Source organism: Excalfactoria chinensis, chromosome 11 (assembly GCF_039878825.1).
Source record: "Excalfactoria chinensis isolate bCotChi1 chromosome 11, bCotChi1.hap2, whole genome shotgun sequence".
Taxonomy (NCBI): Eukaryota; Metazoa; Chordata; class Aves; order Galliformes; family Phasianidae; genus Excalfactoria; species Excalfactoria chinensis.
In genome coordinates, this window is record NC_092835.1 from 17,112,884 (window position 1) to 17,128,158 (window position 15,275).

General features: G+C 42.4%; 1 protein-coding gene and 1 non-coding gene across 9 annotated transcripts in view; both read right to left on the bottom strand.

Annotated features, from left to right (window-relative positions):
* The window catches only part of CNOT1 (CCR4-NOT transcription complex subunit 1), a 50,752-nt gene that overhangs the window by 8,651 nt on the left and 26,826 nt on the right, over nucleotides 1–15,275 (bottom strand). For 4 of the 8 annotated variants that reach the window (XM_072346093.1, XM_072346098.1, XM_072346100.1 and 1 more), the window contains 18 exons: nucleotides 14,340–14,418; nucleotides 12,923–13,153; nucleotides 12,011–12,151; nucleotides 11,411–11,590; nucleotides 10,323–10,439; nucleotides 9,908–10,018; nucleotides 9,338–9,415; nucleotides 8,850–9,027; nucleotides 8,248–8,378; nucleotides 7,426–7,722; nucleotides 5,155–5,295; nucleotides 4,956–5,060; nucleotides 4,284–4,403; nucleotides 3,573–3,764; nucleotides 2,119–2,261; nucleotides 1,442–1,550; nucleotides 1,155–1,324; nucleotides 290–521 (listed from right to left, as the gene is read on the bottom strand). In XM_072346093.1, coding sequence (XP_072202194.1) covers nucleotides 290–521; nucleotides 1,155–1,324; nucleotides 1,442–1,550; nucleotides 2,119–2,261; nucleotides 3,573–3,764; nucleotides 4,284–4,403; nucleotides 4,956–5,060; nucleotides 5,155–5,295; nucleotides 7,426–7,722; nucleotides 8,248–8,378; nucleotides 8,850–9,027; nucleotides 9,338–9,415; nucleotides 9,908–10,018; nucleotides 10,323–10,439; nucleotides 11,411–11,590; nucleotides 12,011–12,151; nucleotides 12,923–13,153; nucleotides 14,340–14,418 — 2,755 coding nt within the window. Of the gene's footprint in view, nucleotides 1–289; nucleotides 522–1,154; nucleotides 1,325–1,441; nucleotides 1,551–2,118; nucleotides 2,262–3,572; nucleotides 3,768–4,283; nucleotides 4,404–4,955; nucleotides 5,061–5,154; nucleotides 5,296–7,425; nucleotides 7,723–8,247; nucleotides 8,379–8,849; nucleotides 9,028–9,337; nucleotides 9,416–9,907; nucleotides 10,019–10,322; nucleotides 10,440–11,410; nucleotides 11,591–12,010; nucleotides 12,152–12,922; nucleotides 13,154–14,339; nucleotides 14,419–15,275 lie in introns of all 8 variants that reach the window. The other 4 variants (XM_072346097.1, XM_072346099.1, XM_072346094.1 and 1 more) reach the window with 1 other exon arrangement.
* On the bottom strand, nucleotides 10,829–10,964 carry LOC140257545 (small nucleolar RNA SNORA46). Its single transcript, XR_011905053.1, has one exon. It is a non-coding gene; the product is annotated as a small nucleolar RNA SNORA46 (small nucleolar RNA).

Below are 15,275 nucleotides of genomic sequence, written 5' to 3' on the forward strand. Positions count from 1 at the left end.
GCCCTTGTTCACATGATCTGAAACAATTCAGCTGCATCTCTAAAGCAACCTAACCAAAACCCTGAGCCTGAGTGGACAGCTTAGCACTAGAATATCTAAATAACACCACCAGCCAAAGGGCAGAGATTTCTACTAAACTTCAAAGGAAGGCAGAACTTTGACAGTCAACTGTCATACACCTGCAAGTTTCAAAGAAGACGTCTAACATTAGTTATAACTGCTTTAAATTGCAGGGAATCACACCCTACTTATGTTGAATAAAAAGCACCTTTCTTTCCAAAAGCTCTACCTGTCCAACAAACGCAGAGAACGCTTTGGTACTGTCGCGGCCTGCTGCAGCCGAATGGTAGAGGTTCACCCACTCCCTCAGCAGGTATTCTGCCTTCTCCCTCAGACCTGGTGGATCATCATACTCAGAAGCTTGGGAAATTCCAGAATGCATCATGAAATTGGGACCTCCGTGAGCACGGTCAATCATTGCTTCGTAGTTTGATCGCACCACTTCCATCAGCTGAGGTAACCTAATGCGACAGATCAGAGCAAGAGCAGGGTTAGAATTCTTTTCCCCCCCATCCCAAGAAGGTATGCAAACTGGAAGCTCCACCAAATACAGATAAAGCAAAATCCACAGGCATATAACCCTTTTGTCTTCTTCACTAGCAGCACTAAGTCCTGAAAGCAGATGCATTTATGAGGAAAGGCAAAAAGCAAACTACAAGACTGACATCATGCAAGCTCTGAGGTTACACCAATCCATGAAATGATGTACTGCAGGGAAGCATCGCATGCAGTACAAACAGCTTCACTTTTGGGGACTTGGAAAGCCCTAAAGGGCTGAGATTCTGATATGCCAATGCTAAAGGGCCTGACTGGAGCACTGGAGTTAGTACAATTTGATTATTATCTCATGGTTAATACATAAGAATAAAATTCAAGGGCAACAACACTGCCTAGATTTGAGAAAGTAGGAATTTCAGGGGGTATCTCACAAGTCCCTTGGTACTTAGTAAGTAACAAAACATTTTAAACCAACATGGGATCACAGCCACAAAAGAAGTTTAAAGCTCTATGATTTACTGACACCAACTATGTGATATTTCCAATCATAAATGAGCACAACAGAAATAATGTATTGCATGGTATTTCAGGCTCACCCTTCTGGGGCATTCCCTCTGGAGTGAGCATTAATCCTCATGAGTGTCTCGATGGTGTGGAACAAATCTGCCTCCGTTACATGGGCGACACTTCTCTCATCCACAAGAAGGATCTTTACCAACTGCATGGCAAATGCCACAGCCATGTAGTTCAAGCCGTTCTCCATTGACTGCCAAAATGAAAAAGGCATTAGGATCATGAAGTTCAACCATTCACCTTATGGCTGACCACTGCTCTTAAGACTGACTTGTAAGGTTTCCCCTCCAAAAAAGCAGGCTCCCTTTACCTGTGCCAGGTGAAGATCGTACTGCTGCATGTTCACCAGGTGATTGCGGATTAGCAGCTCCACAGCTTCCACGTTGTACTTGTACTCATCTCTACATTCAATCAGGCACCTAAAAGAATTCCATTTCTTTTCGCAAGTGTACTTAAACTACATAATTTAAATGAAGCAAATCAAGTCTAACAAATATTTGAGAGTCTCTGCAACCCACTGCAACTCATCACTTGCTCCAGAAATCTCTTCTGGAGCATTCTGTGCTTTGGGTCAAGCATTTGTTGCCCTGCACTACTGGCCACAACAGCCCAGCAAGAGCTTCAGCTTATTCAACACGAAAAGCCCCTCTTGTGGGCACAAAGTGGCATAGCTGTTCAGCTGAAGCGCAAGTGCTTCTGCTGCAGGCATATGCTATGTCACATCATTTGTGACAGCATGTGGAGAATCTCCATGAGATGGGAAAAAGCAGAGCACCTCAAATGCTTCAATCCATGACTGATTTCTATTGCATTATAGGATGAATCTGTATTAATAGAAGCTCTAGTTACTTTTAACATTAAAAAGACTACTTTGTGTGCCCAAATTGAGGTGAATGAAAGCATTAACAAGCAAGCAATTCAGAATAACACAGTACCTCCCAAAAGATAGGAAAGGCTACATCATAGCTCTGCTGTGTCACAACTGACCTAGTAATCTGCTTGTTACACCATGGAGATCCATATGCACGGCCGTCCTGCAGAGCTTTCAGCACCAGCAGGTGACACTCGCGGTACCGAAGCAGGAGGTCAGCATCTGCCCCACTGGTGGCATCCAGTAAGCCTTCTACAGCCTAGAATAGATGCAACCTGTTAGCAGAGGAAAAAAGAAGTCCTCTTCCAAACCTTACATAAACCACATCAGCTGCAGTTACCACTCAGCAGATTCAGCAGTCATGCAAATAACTACTTTAGTCATTGTCAGTTTCTGCTACAGCTTCTGCACAAGTCAAAGCCTCCTAAGAAGCAATTCAGTGTATGCCTTATGGGAAACCACGTGAAGGAACATGTACAGAGCCTGACAGAGAACACCTTCCAGATTCTTTAGACAAGGAGCTGCTGCACTCTGATGAGTCTGTAGTAATCTGTATGAAATGAAGTTACTACACAGGCACTGATGCCAGTTCACGTCACAGAGCTCACCACAACACTCCCCATCTGGTATAGCTCCCTAAGTCTGGCTGCAGTGGGGTTAATCCTCTTCATAGCAGTCCATGTGGTGCTAAGTTTAAGATTTGCTGCTGAAACAGTGTTGACAACAATATCTGGGCAGCTGCTGAACAGTCTGTCCAATGCGTTATGGTTTTCTCCATCCCATTCTGCCACCCCCACAGTGAGAAGGCTGGTAGTACACAACAGACTGGGAGGGTGCAGGGCCAGCACAGCTGGCACAAAGTGATCACAGGAATATTCCATGCTGTGTGACATCATGCTCTGTGCTAAAAGCTTAGGGAAAGGATGATTAGGGGAAGGCAGTCACTGTGATGTTTGTCTTCCCAAGCAGCTGTTATGCTCGCTGAGGCTGATTTCCAGGAAGCAGCTCACCATCTGCCTGCTGATGGGATGCACTTCTATTTAGTTTCAGTTTTTTTCATTTCTGCTTTGTTTGTGCACACAGCTTTTCCTTCCCCTGTTAAGTTGTCATCATCGCTCTGCACAAGTCATATTTGCCTTCTATCTTCCCCCGTCCCACAGGAGAGGGGAGCGAATGGGCAGATGAGGACATACTTATCAGTTACCACTAAAAATGAAGCAAATCTGTGCAGCTGTAAATTCAGCACAAAGCCCAGTGCTACCCACTTACAAGGGCAGTTCAAACATCTTACTAGCCTCCAAACCATCTTCAAATCAACAACTACTCCCAGTTGCAACAGCTCTCTACTTCTCTATCCACTTCTTCCTGCAGCAGCCCAGCTACAGCATGCATCATACCAAGTGAATGGAGCCCTTTTCCAGCATTATCTACTAAATCTCCAAAGACAGCATTCGTTCAGTATCATTCACCAAGCAAGCTCCACAGGACGCATGAAGATACAAAGTCACCACAAGACAACTGACAAGCCTATCAATGAACTCGAGGCCAGCTGGGGCAGAATTGTTAACACCTTCTGCAGCAGTCCAAGTGCAGCGATGGCATCACGGGAGTTCCGAGCGACCACCACAGCCTCCAGGAGGCTGCGTAATGCTTGAGCTTGAGGATTCATGGCCAGAGTATGTGGAATGGACTGCAGGTGCTGCTCCAGTTCTGTCATGCATTTGTCATAGATTTGTGCTACATCATCTGTGGCCCAAGCTTGCTGCTTAAGAGAAAGTGGGAATTAGTCATTTTTCACAAGGATCACATCTGTGACATTCATATCGACTGGTTCTTCTGCTTCAGAACTCAGCACCCAGAACACAGTCCTCTACAGTACTTTCCTTAGTTTTAACTGCATTTAAAACACATACAATAAGCTGCAGAAATAACTAGCAAACAATTTTAGCAGTCCTTAAGGTCAAGAACACATTCAATAACCTGTTTATTATCGCAAAATAAGTGCTTGCTATATACAACCTTCCCCAAAAGTAACCTTTTCACTGCCACTAAAACTACAAGTAGTAATCCTAACTTGGACATCTGGTTCCAATCCATGCTACAAAAACCTCAAACTGCTTTTAAGAATAGCTTCATGTTGCCATCAATTTAAGATGAACAAACCTTTCAATCAGTATTCCCAAACAATACAAACATCTAATTCTTACTAGCCTTCCACCAAAGGACACAAGCACTGCAACACTCATCAAAAGGGCTACTTAAGACAATTAGAAATCTCTACCTTCATAGGCTGAGCCAAGAATCCTGTAGGCTGAGTTAAGTCATTGGTAGGCAAGAAGCCAGGGACATTACGTGCAAACTCTTCATAAACAGCCAGCTGTTTTGGGTCCACACCTCCAACCTTTGCAATAAAGAAGAAAACACATTAACACCTTTGCTAAACACCATGGCAGTAAGGAACGAGGGCAGTCTGTGTGACAGGTAACTGCTCACTCGCTTTCGTACACAGAATGACCTAAGTAAGACTCTGCTGCTCTGTGCTGAGGCCGTATCCTTCCTGCCAGACCTTCTAACAAGGATTTTGCTGGATCGTGGCAACTTGCTCCCAGAAACACAAAGAATTGAATATTGGCCCTGTGCTTCTCAAGAGGCACAAGAGAATGCCTTTGAAAGGGATGAATGGGAAACAACACAACTTTTTCTTTTAGCGAAAGGAAGAGCAGAGGAGAACAAGAAAAAGAACATAGATTTCTCAAGCAACTGAGGAAAATGGCATGAATACATTCTGAAACAACCTATTAATGTGATTCCGTTGCCAATCAAGCTAATAGCAGCTTCAGTGTTAGACATGACTAACAACATGCAGAACTGCTTATTTGAAGCAGTGTGGTTCTCACTTCATTATCAGAAGGGGAAGCACAGCATCAGAAAATAGCTCACTTAATATCCTCACCTTTAACCTGATCTGTTCTGGCATGCGTTCAGCTTGGTAAGTTAACACAACAGGGTCACAGTACCGACGACCCTCTTGTCTAGCATGTTTTCTGAGCTCAAATTCCTGTGAAGAGAGCCAAATACGTTGCACTTTAGATGTCGAGTCTGGATGTATGCAAGAACACAAACCTTTGAAAAGGCAGCAGTCCCACACTTACAGTTGCCAGCCTCTTGTCCATTTCAGGGCCTGCTTTTTCCACAGCTGTCTTCTGGATAAAGCAGCATGCCAGCTCACAGTTATCCTGCGCTAGCTGGGCAGCTGCTTGCTCCATCATGTCCCTCTGTTGTGGGGAGGCTGCCTATTGAAAACCAGGACAATCCATGAAGGCATTTTCCTTGAATACTCTTAACATCTGCACTGCAGTACTCAACACCAGCAATAATAAAGGAACCTTGTTAGGAATGTGCTGTCTTTGCATGGAATACACCATAATACATTTACTTTTTGCATAGCTTTGAATAAAACATAAGCAAGAAGACAGTAAAGACTTTCAACAAGGAACAGAACAGCAGGAGGTTTCCCTCCTTCCCCCCCAGCTTATCTCTAGAGCACAACTGAACTCACAAAAGATGCTAATGAAGGAAAAGAAACCCGTCTGTCATGGCTGGAGGGTTTTTCCACCACCTAGGCTGCAATCAGAAACAAGTGCCTCACTCAATGCAAAGCTGAGGTGCTAAGCATTTCTGCACTGGATTCCCTTTCTCATACAGTTCTTTTTCCCTTCCCTTGAGAGTTTTAAGAGCAAACCAAACAGAGGGACTTATATGCCAGGGTGTAAAGCAGCCTATTCCACTGGAATACACATATAAATGCAAACAGTCCGATCTCCCTGGGCTTCTTTGCCCATTAACTTCTACTTCTACTGCTGCTTCTTTCAGACAAAACAAACTCTTGCCTTTTTAACCCACTTCATTAAGTAAGCCAGATTTTTGAAACATCTTATGCAGCACCTTCTCCTGCAGCACAACATCATGTGCAATTATGCCATCAAAAAGCTTCCCTGGATAACAAATGAATCTCCATCAATAAATTCATGACATTTTGCCAATACAGAATACATTAGCACTAAATCTCCCATAAAGCATGAACTACTTCCTCCCACACATGTAGGAATCTGGCAGATACTCACAGCTGTAACACCACCGGCTTCCATTCACCCTGCCTCACCTCTGCCATCTCTGCCACCCAAGAGATAAGAAGCATTCCATCAGTTGCTGCCCTGTCTGAACTGCAGTCACATCCAATGAGTCACAGCAGAACTATGTCTCTTTCTTGACAGAGGTTTAGTGGGTTTTTTTGTTTCTTTGCTTTTTTATGGTTACTACCTTGACACCCAAGCTCTGAGGAATAATAAGCAAAAGGTGCTAATAGCAATCACGGGCTAAGTTCCCATGTTAACAAAGTAGTACTGTTTACTCTTATCCTTAACTAAGATTGATGGCACAGGACTCATACGTTTCTGCTAAACCATCTGTAAGCCCAGACTTGCTACTGCAGAGAAAGCAAGCAGCTTCTGATCTTGGCAATCAGGTTACTTGAAGTTCTGAACAGAAAGTCAACATGGCTTGAGGCACATAGGTTACATCACAAATCACTGAGCACATACCTGGGCATGGGAGCCTTACTAAGGCTTTGTACTCCCTTCAGACCTTTACAATCAGCCCCCTTAAGCAGAGAGCAACTGCATTGCAAAAGGGCCTTCACAGTGCCACTCCCTACCAGATGGGCAATAGCAACACACCCTCCCTTAAGAGGTAGGTAGCCTTTCAACTTTGCTAACCTTCTAGGTAATAAAAGGTCTCAATCTTTCCAAGATCTGCGCCTGTTGTGACACCAATGGCAAGCACAGCAAGTCTTCTGGGTAGCAGCTGCTGCCCTGGCTAGCAGTTCATGAACTGTATTACATTTAGCCAAGAGGGAAAAAGTAGGACTTCAGCGCAAACTTAGCTTGTTAGAAAAAAAAGACTTTAAAATAGCTTCTAAAGAAGGCAGTGAGTGGAAAAGCTGTTCAGAAGTCTTAACTAATTATCTGCTAACAGCAGGACTGAATTAAATCCGCCCAAAGCTTACATGCATACCGTGATAATCTATCACCAGAAAATCCCAGAACCAATTCAATCCCAACCACCCTTGCTTATCTACCTGAAAAGCCACAGAAAGATAAGCACTCCAAAGCTTCCGTGATGTGATCAAACTCGATAGCACACAGGGACAAACAGCTCAGGAAGCTCGAGTGCAATGTAGCCACATCTACCTTACGGGTTTAAAACTATACAGTGTGAGCTGTTATTTCAGCACAGTTCATCTCCACGCTGGATAAGCTGAGTAACCTGTGCAATCTTAATAAGGTCTACCGTGTAGAGAACAGAGTTGCTAATGCTGGGTATCTCTGAAGTTGGAAAGAAGTTTCTGGTGATGCAACACTTACCCTCAGTGCAGTGGCAAAACTGTTCTTCAAGTTGGTAGCTATGCTCATGAGCAAAGGTTCCCTGCAGGTGATCATGGCCATCCCAGCAGTCAGGTTCCGCATCATGTGGTGCGCAGCCACACGCATTCGTGACTCCTCCGAATCCAGTGCAAAGTCCTTCCTGACTATCTGCTCACAAGTAGTCATGGCAATCTTAATGGACCGATCAACCACGGGATGGACGAGCTCCTGCACTGCTCGCTCTATAGCCTGCCGCACGCACTGCTTCAGCTGGGGGTGGGCCTGAAACAGGGGGATCTGGAGGAACATTAGGAAAGTTGTGTTAGTATTCTGGCTTACTACTGGGTCCATCTATCCCAGGCATTCACATTTTCCAAATGTTTTTTTAAGTGCGCCCTCACAGCTTGCATACAGTATTTCTCATGCAGGTATTACAGCATCTATTTGATCACTCTGAAACAGATGCACGTGACAGGTTTTCTTCCAAAGTTGCAGCTAATCACAGAGCAAAGACTGAACTAAGAGCTAAGACACTGACTGGTCAGGAGGAAGAAAGCCCTGGCAACCGTCCTAGCTGACACCTACTGCCTGAATTAATGCAGTTATTAATGCATATGCTACAATGAAAGTTCATTTGAGAGCCTGTTAGCTACTGTAATCATTAGTAACAACTAAATTCTCCCTCTGGCTATTTATTAGCACTCACCATCCATGTTATTTTTGAGAAGCAAATCTCCAATTCTAAAATGCCAAACCCACTAGCTAAGATCTGTAGCAATGTCAGCAGTAGGAACACTTTTAGTAAATCAAATCAGCACTTACCGTTGGATTTAAGGTAATATGTGGAGCCAACCCTCCTAACGAATACACATTGATGTCATGATAACTGTACTGGGGCTGTGGAGGAACCGTGGCTGTACAAGTGGTGCTGGTAGCTGGAGTTGTAGAAGCAGCTGTAAGAACATAAAAATGTTTATTTTAACCATTACGGAAAAGTGATTATAATGGAAGCATGCACATCATTGAAACCAGTAAGTGAAGAAGTTCTGACCATAATGCTTCCTACAGGTATCCGGCATTTTTTCCCCACCTCCAGTGTTGAGCACCAGGTTAACTTCAGAGCATTTTGGCAGTTGTTTGTTACAGCAGGGTTTGAACCCTGCTACAATCTCATTAGTCTGTCTCCTAGCTTCACTCTCTTCTAAAGAGCAGTTACAGCACATGCAGAATTAGTCCTCAGGATTGTTTCCATTCCTCTCCCATCTCCAAATCCTGTTAGCATCCTTCTATTACAAAACTACTCCAGTCATTCTAAGCTTTCGGTAATGTTACAGCAGTGCAGATGGTTTCACATTCTTCTCTGCAAGCCTGTCTTGCTAAACTTCATACAGCACTGTTTTGAGTTTGATCTGAGGCATACTTACTGGTGGTTGTGATGGGTGGCAGCTCTTCTGGCTGCTTCACATCTTTCTTAGGAGCAGACAGCTGCTCATCCAGATTTTTCAGACGATCCTTATCTTTCAGGAGACTTCCAGGTTTCAGTTCATTGATGTCCAGTGCAAGATTCTTGCAGAGCACTTCGATCTCAAACTTCAGATTCAACTGCACAACAATTTTAGTTTAGGTTATGTCATAAGGAAAAAATCCCAAACATTTACTGGCTGCTCTAAACCCAAGCTTCGTGTTCCAACTTATGTTTTCTCTTCTTTTGTATAAGCAAATGATGGTTAGACAAACAACCTGCATATTAACCTCACAGAAATCAAGATTCACCCACATTCTTACTAAGTTAGCAATGCCCAGTTCCTCACACATGAAGTGAGAAGTGAAATTTGGTCCTTCACAACATCTTTCTGACTGGTATGTCAAGAAAACCTCAAGCTCAATAAGTACAGCAAAGCAGAAGATTTACTTTTAGATCATGTTCTTGATGCAGCTCAGCTAAAACATTCATAATGGCCATTGTCCATGGGTTTGGAGGCCTGAAGACCTGCAAGAGAAAATGGAGAGCAGCATTACACAGTGGTCTGGAATGGTTTAGTTTGCTTAAGACTAATACGTTTTGAAACTGAAACATACGTACATACAGACAGGGGAAACTGAAGTTTGCACAGCTGCAGGCAAAGCTGCTTTTAGCACTGAGAAGCAGATGAACAAGCAAGCTGAACGATTAACTGGAAGCACAATGACTAGGCCCTTCTGAGGGACCAGTTGCTTAGCCAAGCAAAATTAAAGAGAGCTCAGAGACAAAAGAGACACGTTGGGGGTGGAAGGAAATAAATCCACCCAAATAAGGAATAGATCCTAGAACCACTTCAGACAAGTACTTTATCTCGAAATTGAACTTACTTGAAGCCCCGATATCCCTTAACACCCCCAACTACACATGAAATTAATCGGGTTTAATGAGAAGCACTACTTAATTTCTGCAGTGTTTGTGTTGCCACTTGAGTGATAACACCCCCAGCATAAAGTCACTTACCACACTCCTGACACTGGATTCTAAGACTTTGGCAACAAAAGGTACGACATAAAGCAATTCCTGCTGTCCCTTAACGTATGCTTCCAGTAGTAGTGACTTCACATCCAAATCCTGAAAAACACCATCAACAATTACAAAGGGTAGGAAGGCAGAGAGAAGAGAACAAGACCACTGCAGAAATTCCATTGACATGTTATTTTCTTATAGGATACAGTGGCAAAATTGAGTCAATACATTCCTTGAGTTTTACAGAATGTTGAAGAGTGATCTTTCATTTGAACAAAGATTCACAGATGGATATTTTGACATAATATTACCCCCTTCATTTTGGTGATAGCATTTCCAAAACAGCCTATGCTGCTGATTAACACCACAGTAGTTTGCATCAAGCAAGTCCGTGAAGACAGAAGCTTACCGTGTGCAAGATGGGCTTATTTTTAGCCAGTGTAATCATTCCCAGCCAGTGACCAAGGTTCTTTAACAAGGAACGGTCAGAGAAGTTGGCTGCAGCCTTATCTGATGTCAGTAGCACCTAATGGAAAAAAAAACAACTCAAGCAACAACTGGAAGATAATCAGACACAATGCCAAATCAAACAGCTGCTCTGACCTGAAGCAGAATGCCAAGTTCTGAGCTCCAGTCCCATTACAGAGACAGTCGAGAGAAGCCTTTACCTCTAGGTAGCATCCAACCAATCTGCCTTGTAATGACTTCAAAATTCCTTTACTTGAAGAGGATCAGAAAGGATTATGCCTTCCCAGAGCTTTCCAGTTACTGATAAGGCCACTAGACTACCCAGCAAAATGTAACTTGGGAAGACAATGCTTCTTAACCCTTCATTGCAGACCAGAAGGCATTTTCTGGGAAACGATTTAATTCTTACTTCAAGACCTAAAGCATGCTCTAGCATTCTACTATTAGCTTTGTCCCTTAGCTTCAGAGCAGCATCAGCCAAACAGAAGGCCAACCACACTCTAAAGAGCCAGGAGATTCTTTTGCACTACAGCGTAACCCACGGTGGCCAGGAAAATCCACCAACAGGTTTAAAAATAGTGCTTTCTTGACAAATTTGATTCACTCACTCACCTCATCAGGGCTATTTCTTCTTGGCCTCTTCAACATGCACGTTAATTTAGTCCTCTAATGATTTTTAGTTGTTACACTTCTCTTTTCTCTAGCTCTCTATCCTCTCTATTCTTTGGCTAAAACAGCAGAATGTGGTTCTCATCCTGATACTCTCCCACACTAACTAGACCACAAAAAAATTTTCCCTGCTGCAATTTGCAGGCCTCATACAAATATGGACTTAAATGCTCTTAAACCTTTCTGACTGAAAACAGAACAATGCCAGTATTCATACAGTAAGCTGTTAGCTTAAGCTGAAGTAGACTTTCCCAAGATACTCCATTTCTGAAGATAAGCAGCACAGGAAGCAAATGGCCTGAGAACAGCATACCTCTAAATGCTGAAACGTACCCAAGTATTAGAACTCATGCTACTCACCTTGATATTTCTGTAAGTCTCATTCAGAACCATTTTATTAAATTCTGGATTCTTAAGAGTGTCAAGGAAGTTTGAATATAAGCTGTGAAAATTTGGCTCAATACTGACTCTCTTCATCACAAGATACTGTGATACCCAAGGCATGAACTCTTCTTTTACTGTTTCCTTCAGTTCTTCAACCTATCTCCATAGCAGAGAAAAAGCACACCACAAAAAGAGAACATGAGACGACAACCACAAACACAACTGCTTTTAGCACTACGGTTGGTGCTTTTGTTTTTAAATGGCTCTGAAATTAGTGGATTTCTTTATCTAAAGATCTGGTCAGCCAGTAAGGATTTAAATTGGCAAATGAGCAAGGCACAGCATTTTCTCTCTCCTCCACTTCTAAGCTTTCTAACATGTACCATCAAAATACCCACCTTGCAGTAAAGCAGTACATCCACAAGACAGAAATCTGCTATTTCCTTGGGGTATGTTTTTCTCTCCCTGTTTTTTATTTTACAGGTTAGCACTGTTTGTAGATACACCATCACTTACTGACTTAGAATGCAGTTTTAGATAATTAAAAACGACTTTATGGTGTTCTTTCATACTTGCCTTCTGTGTCATGTTTGACTGTGACAGATTATTGAAGATGAAAGCAATTTTTTCCTGGACATTTTCTGGAGGTTCCACAATTCTCTCAGTTTGATCTGTTGCTACTAACAGCGTATCGATGTTGGTAGTATTAATGGAAGGCTGTAGGGAGACCAAGAAGTTAAGAATAGATAATATACCTAAGGCCAATAACCAAATAAAGCTTTGCTTATTTTGTCAAGCCAAAAAGAATTGAGCTTTATGAGATCACAACCACTACTTCTAATGCACTTCTACCAGTGCTCAAGGGAAGAGATTTTACACTATAAACAATGGTCAATACCGAACAAAAGAATCCCACTGTACAGAAACCAACCCCTCACATTTGCATTCATACATCCATTAACTAACAGCTAGTATACAGCATTAGCCTAAATAAAGTAACAGTGAACAGTCCTTGGTACAACAGAAGGTCTCCAAAAGCACCTCAACACTGAACTGGGAGAGAGTTCCACAGCTTCATCTGAGACAAAGCATGCCAACAGAATAAGCCAGTGAAATGTGACCTGTGCCCCTACAGCTGAAGGTCTGTATTTAAGGGCTTTAGCATCTGGTATGCTGCAAGTGAGTCTGCTACAGTAATCATAATTCAAGTTTAGAATCAGATAACATGAATACTTAATTCTGTAATCGTCTTGACATTTAAAACCTAAAAGAAAGGTCTACCTATAACACCACAGCTTCATAACAAAAAAATGCATCTCTATGAAAGCTTCAGTCCTATGGAATAGATAAAAACATGAAACAATTGGGTTAGAGCTGAAAAATGGCAGTACACAAATTTAACAGGCCTCTATCCTCATGTTCTCAATCCATATCCAGTTTAACTCCTTCCCTTCTCCAGCAAGGACCCTGGGGTCACAGGATGCTTACCGGCACATCCTTCTTGAAGCTGACTCCAGTTGGCCGAGTGATAGTGATGGTTTTTGCAACAGTGGTGGTGGTCGAGGTGGTTACTATAGTGCTGACTTGGCCAGCAAGAGGAGCTTTTGCTGGAACCTGGGCCTGGGCCTGAGCCTGGGCAAGTGCAATACTTCCAGGGGTGGTGATTGAACCCTGCATTTTCACAGGAGGATCTCTAGACTGCTGGCCGTATTCTATGTACTAGAACAGAGCAAACAAGCACATACAGAAATTCATAGAAAGCAATGAAACTAGGGAATGACTTTTAGCACAAGCAGTATGAACAGTTACTGAGAATCTTTAATTCTTAACAATAAAGCCCTTTAGGGGATCTGCAAAATACAACCAAATGGCTTATTAAGCATATACCTCATCATCACATACCTCCCATCTTTCCAGAGGAGAGCCACCAGCTCTACCCCTAACCTCACAAGAAAATATTTAGTATCAACAGATTCAACATCTGTAAGAAGCTTTGCAGAGCCAGGAATTCCCATCCCTGTAGGTTGGGGTTAGCAGATCAAAAAAGGGGAGGGGGAAACACTGAAAAGCTTGCTCCAAAGCAGGGAAGAAGACCTACCCCCTAACCCCCCAAGGACTCCTACAGCTAAAAAACAGTGAAGTCTAAAGGACACAATGAATAAGCAAAAATCACAGTTTTGAAGTGTCCAGTTTTACATTTTTTACAACCTCTAAGGTAATATTGCAGGAGAACTTCTCATTTTAATACACTTAACCTAGATATTTTAACACCGGACAATGCACAGTCATTTAAGAGACAAAAAGTGAAATGCATCAGTGAATTAAGGCTGTGATTGGACTTCACAGCTCTGGGTAGATGAATTCTCAGTGCTAGAGCTGAATATTTTGCCTTATTCAGATTATGCTCTCAAGCTCTGCCACAGGGATCAACTTCTCTCCCCTACCAGCCTTTGAGACAGACACCTTATGATCAGCACTGCTTAACTACAGGGTATTTCCACCTTCAGGAAATAAGTTTTTCCTCACCTTTTTCTGGACTATGTTACTAAGTCTGAATATGCTACTCTATATACACAGCTGGACATCCTGTTCCCCAGTGAATGCCCAAATCCTTAAAAGACTGAAGTGTGATTCCTTGGGAGCACTTAAAAACCCACATGCATGGCTGTGTGCCCTGGTTGATCATGCAGGCAGCTACTTCACTGTGAGCAACCCAAACAGGTGTACAGGAACAGATTACCAACCACCTACATCCATTAGCTTTGTAAAACATCTAAGAAAGTACAAATCCAGGAAACCAAATGCTCTGGCTAAACATGAGACAGCTCAGACCATTTTCCCGGTAGAAAACAGCAAGCTGCTCAAAAGACTTTAAGAACCACAGAAAGCAAATGAACACACTCACCTCCTGCAAGTGATGAGGGAACTGTATAAAGTGACTAATAGAAGCCAAGTGCTGACAATACTGGGGATAGTCCTTCAATCTGTCAGGAAAAAAAAGCCAAAAACATGTTAGTCAGAAGCATAAGCCCAGATCAAAAACAGTATTAAAGAGCAATACAAATATAACACCAGTACGTCATCCACATACTACATCAGAATTACTGTCTTGCTCACAGCAGCTGTGCTGTCAACAAAACATTTTCTACAAAGCAGTTGTTGTAGTGAAAGCCATTCTAAATGAATTCATTCACGAGCAAAACACAAGGTTAATTCACAGCAACCCAGCTTATCGTAAATCTCTATACTTCTGACTGAACACACAGTCTCATTTCTATTCAGTGTTAACAATAAGATTATTGGAGAAGTGATTTGCAGAAGGGCACACCATCTTAAACAGCAAATCACAGTGCCCCTAATATTGAAAACACTACGGTAATATTCTTCATAACCATGCACAATGTTAAAGCAGAATATTCTGAGCAACAGGTGGTTCAGATACCATACTGGAGATTCAAATTCAAACCAAACTCATAGAACCTATGTTCCTGGCCAGGCTTTTATTACTGAGTAATGCAACTGGCACTTCAATAGAGTGCACATGATAAGGATAATTACATTCAGCACAAGAGGTTGACAACTTCAACCAACTCAACACTTCCCTGAATTATTTTTACACACAAAGGCCACCAAGTATTTTCAGCATCTCAGTTTGCCCCACATTTACAAAGGTACTGCAGTTCACACGTTGATTTCCCAAGTCACCCTTTTGCTAGAACATTAACACATCTTGTTTCAGTTCAGCATGCTTTAAAGTAACCCTAACACTGACATATGTAAATTTCTCACACATAAGTCATCATTTAACTGTGGAATTATAATTGCTTGAAGGTTAACAAGT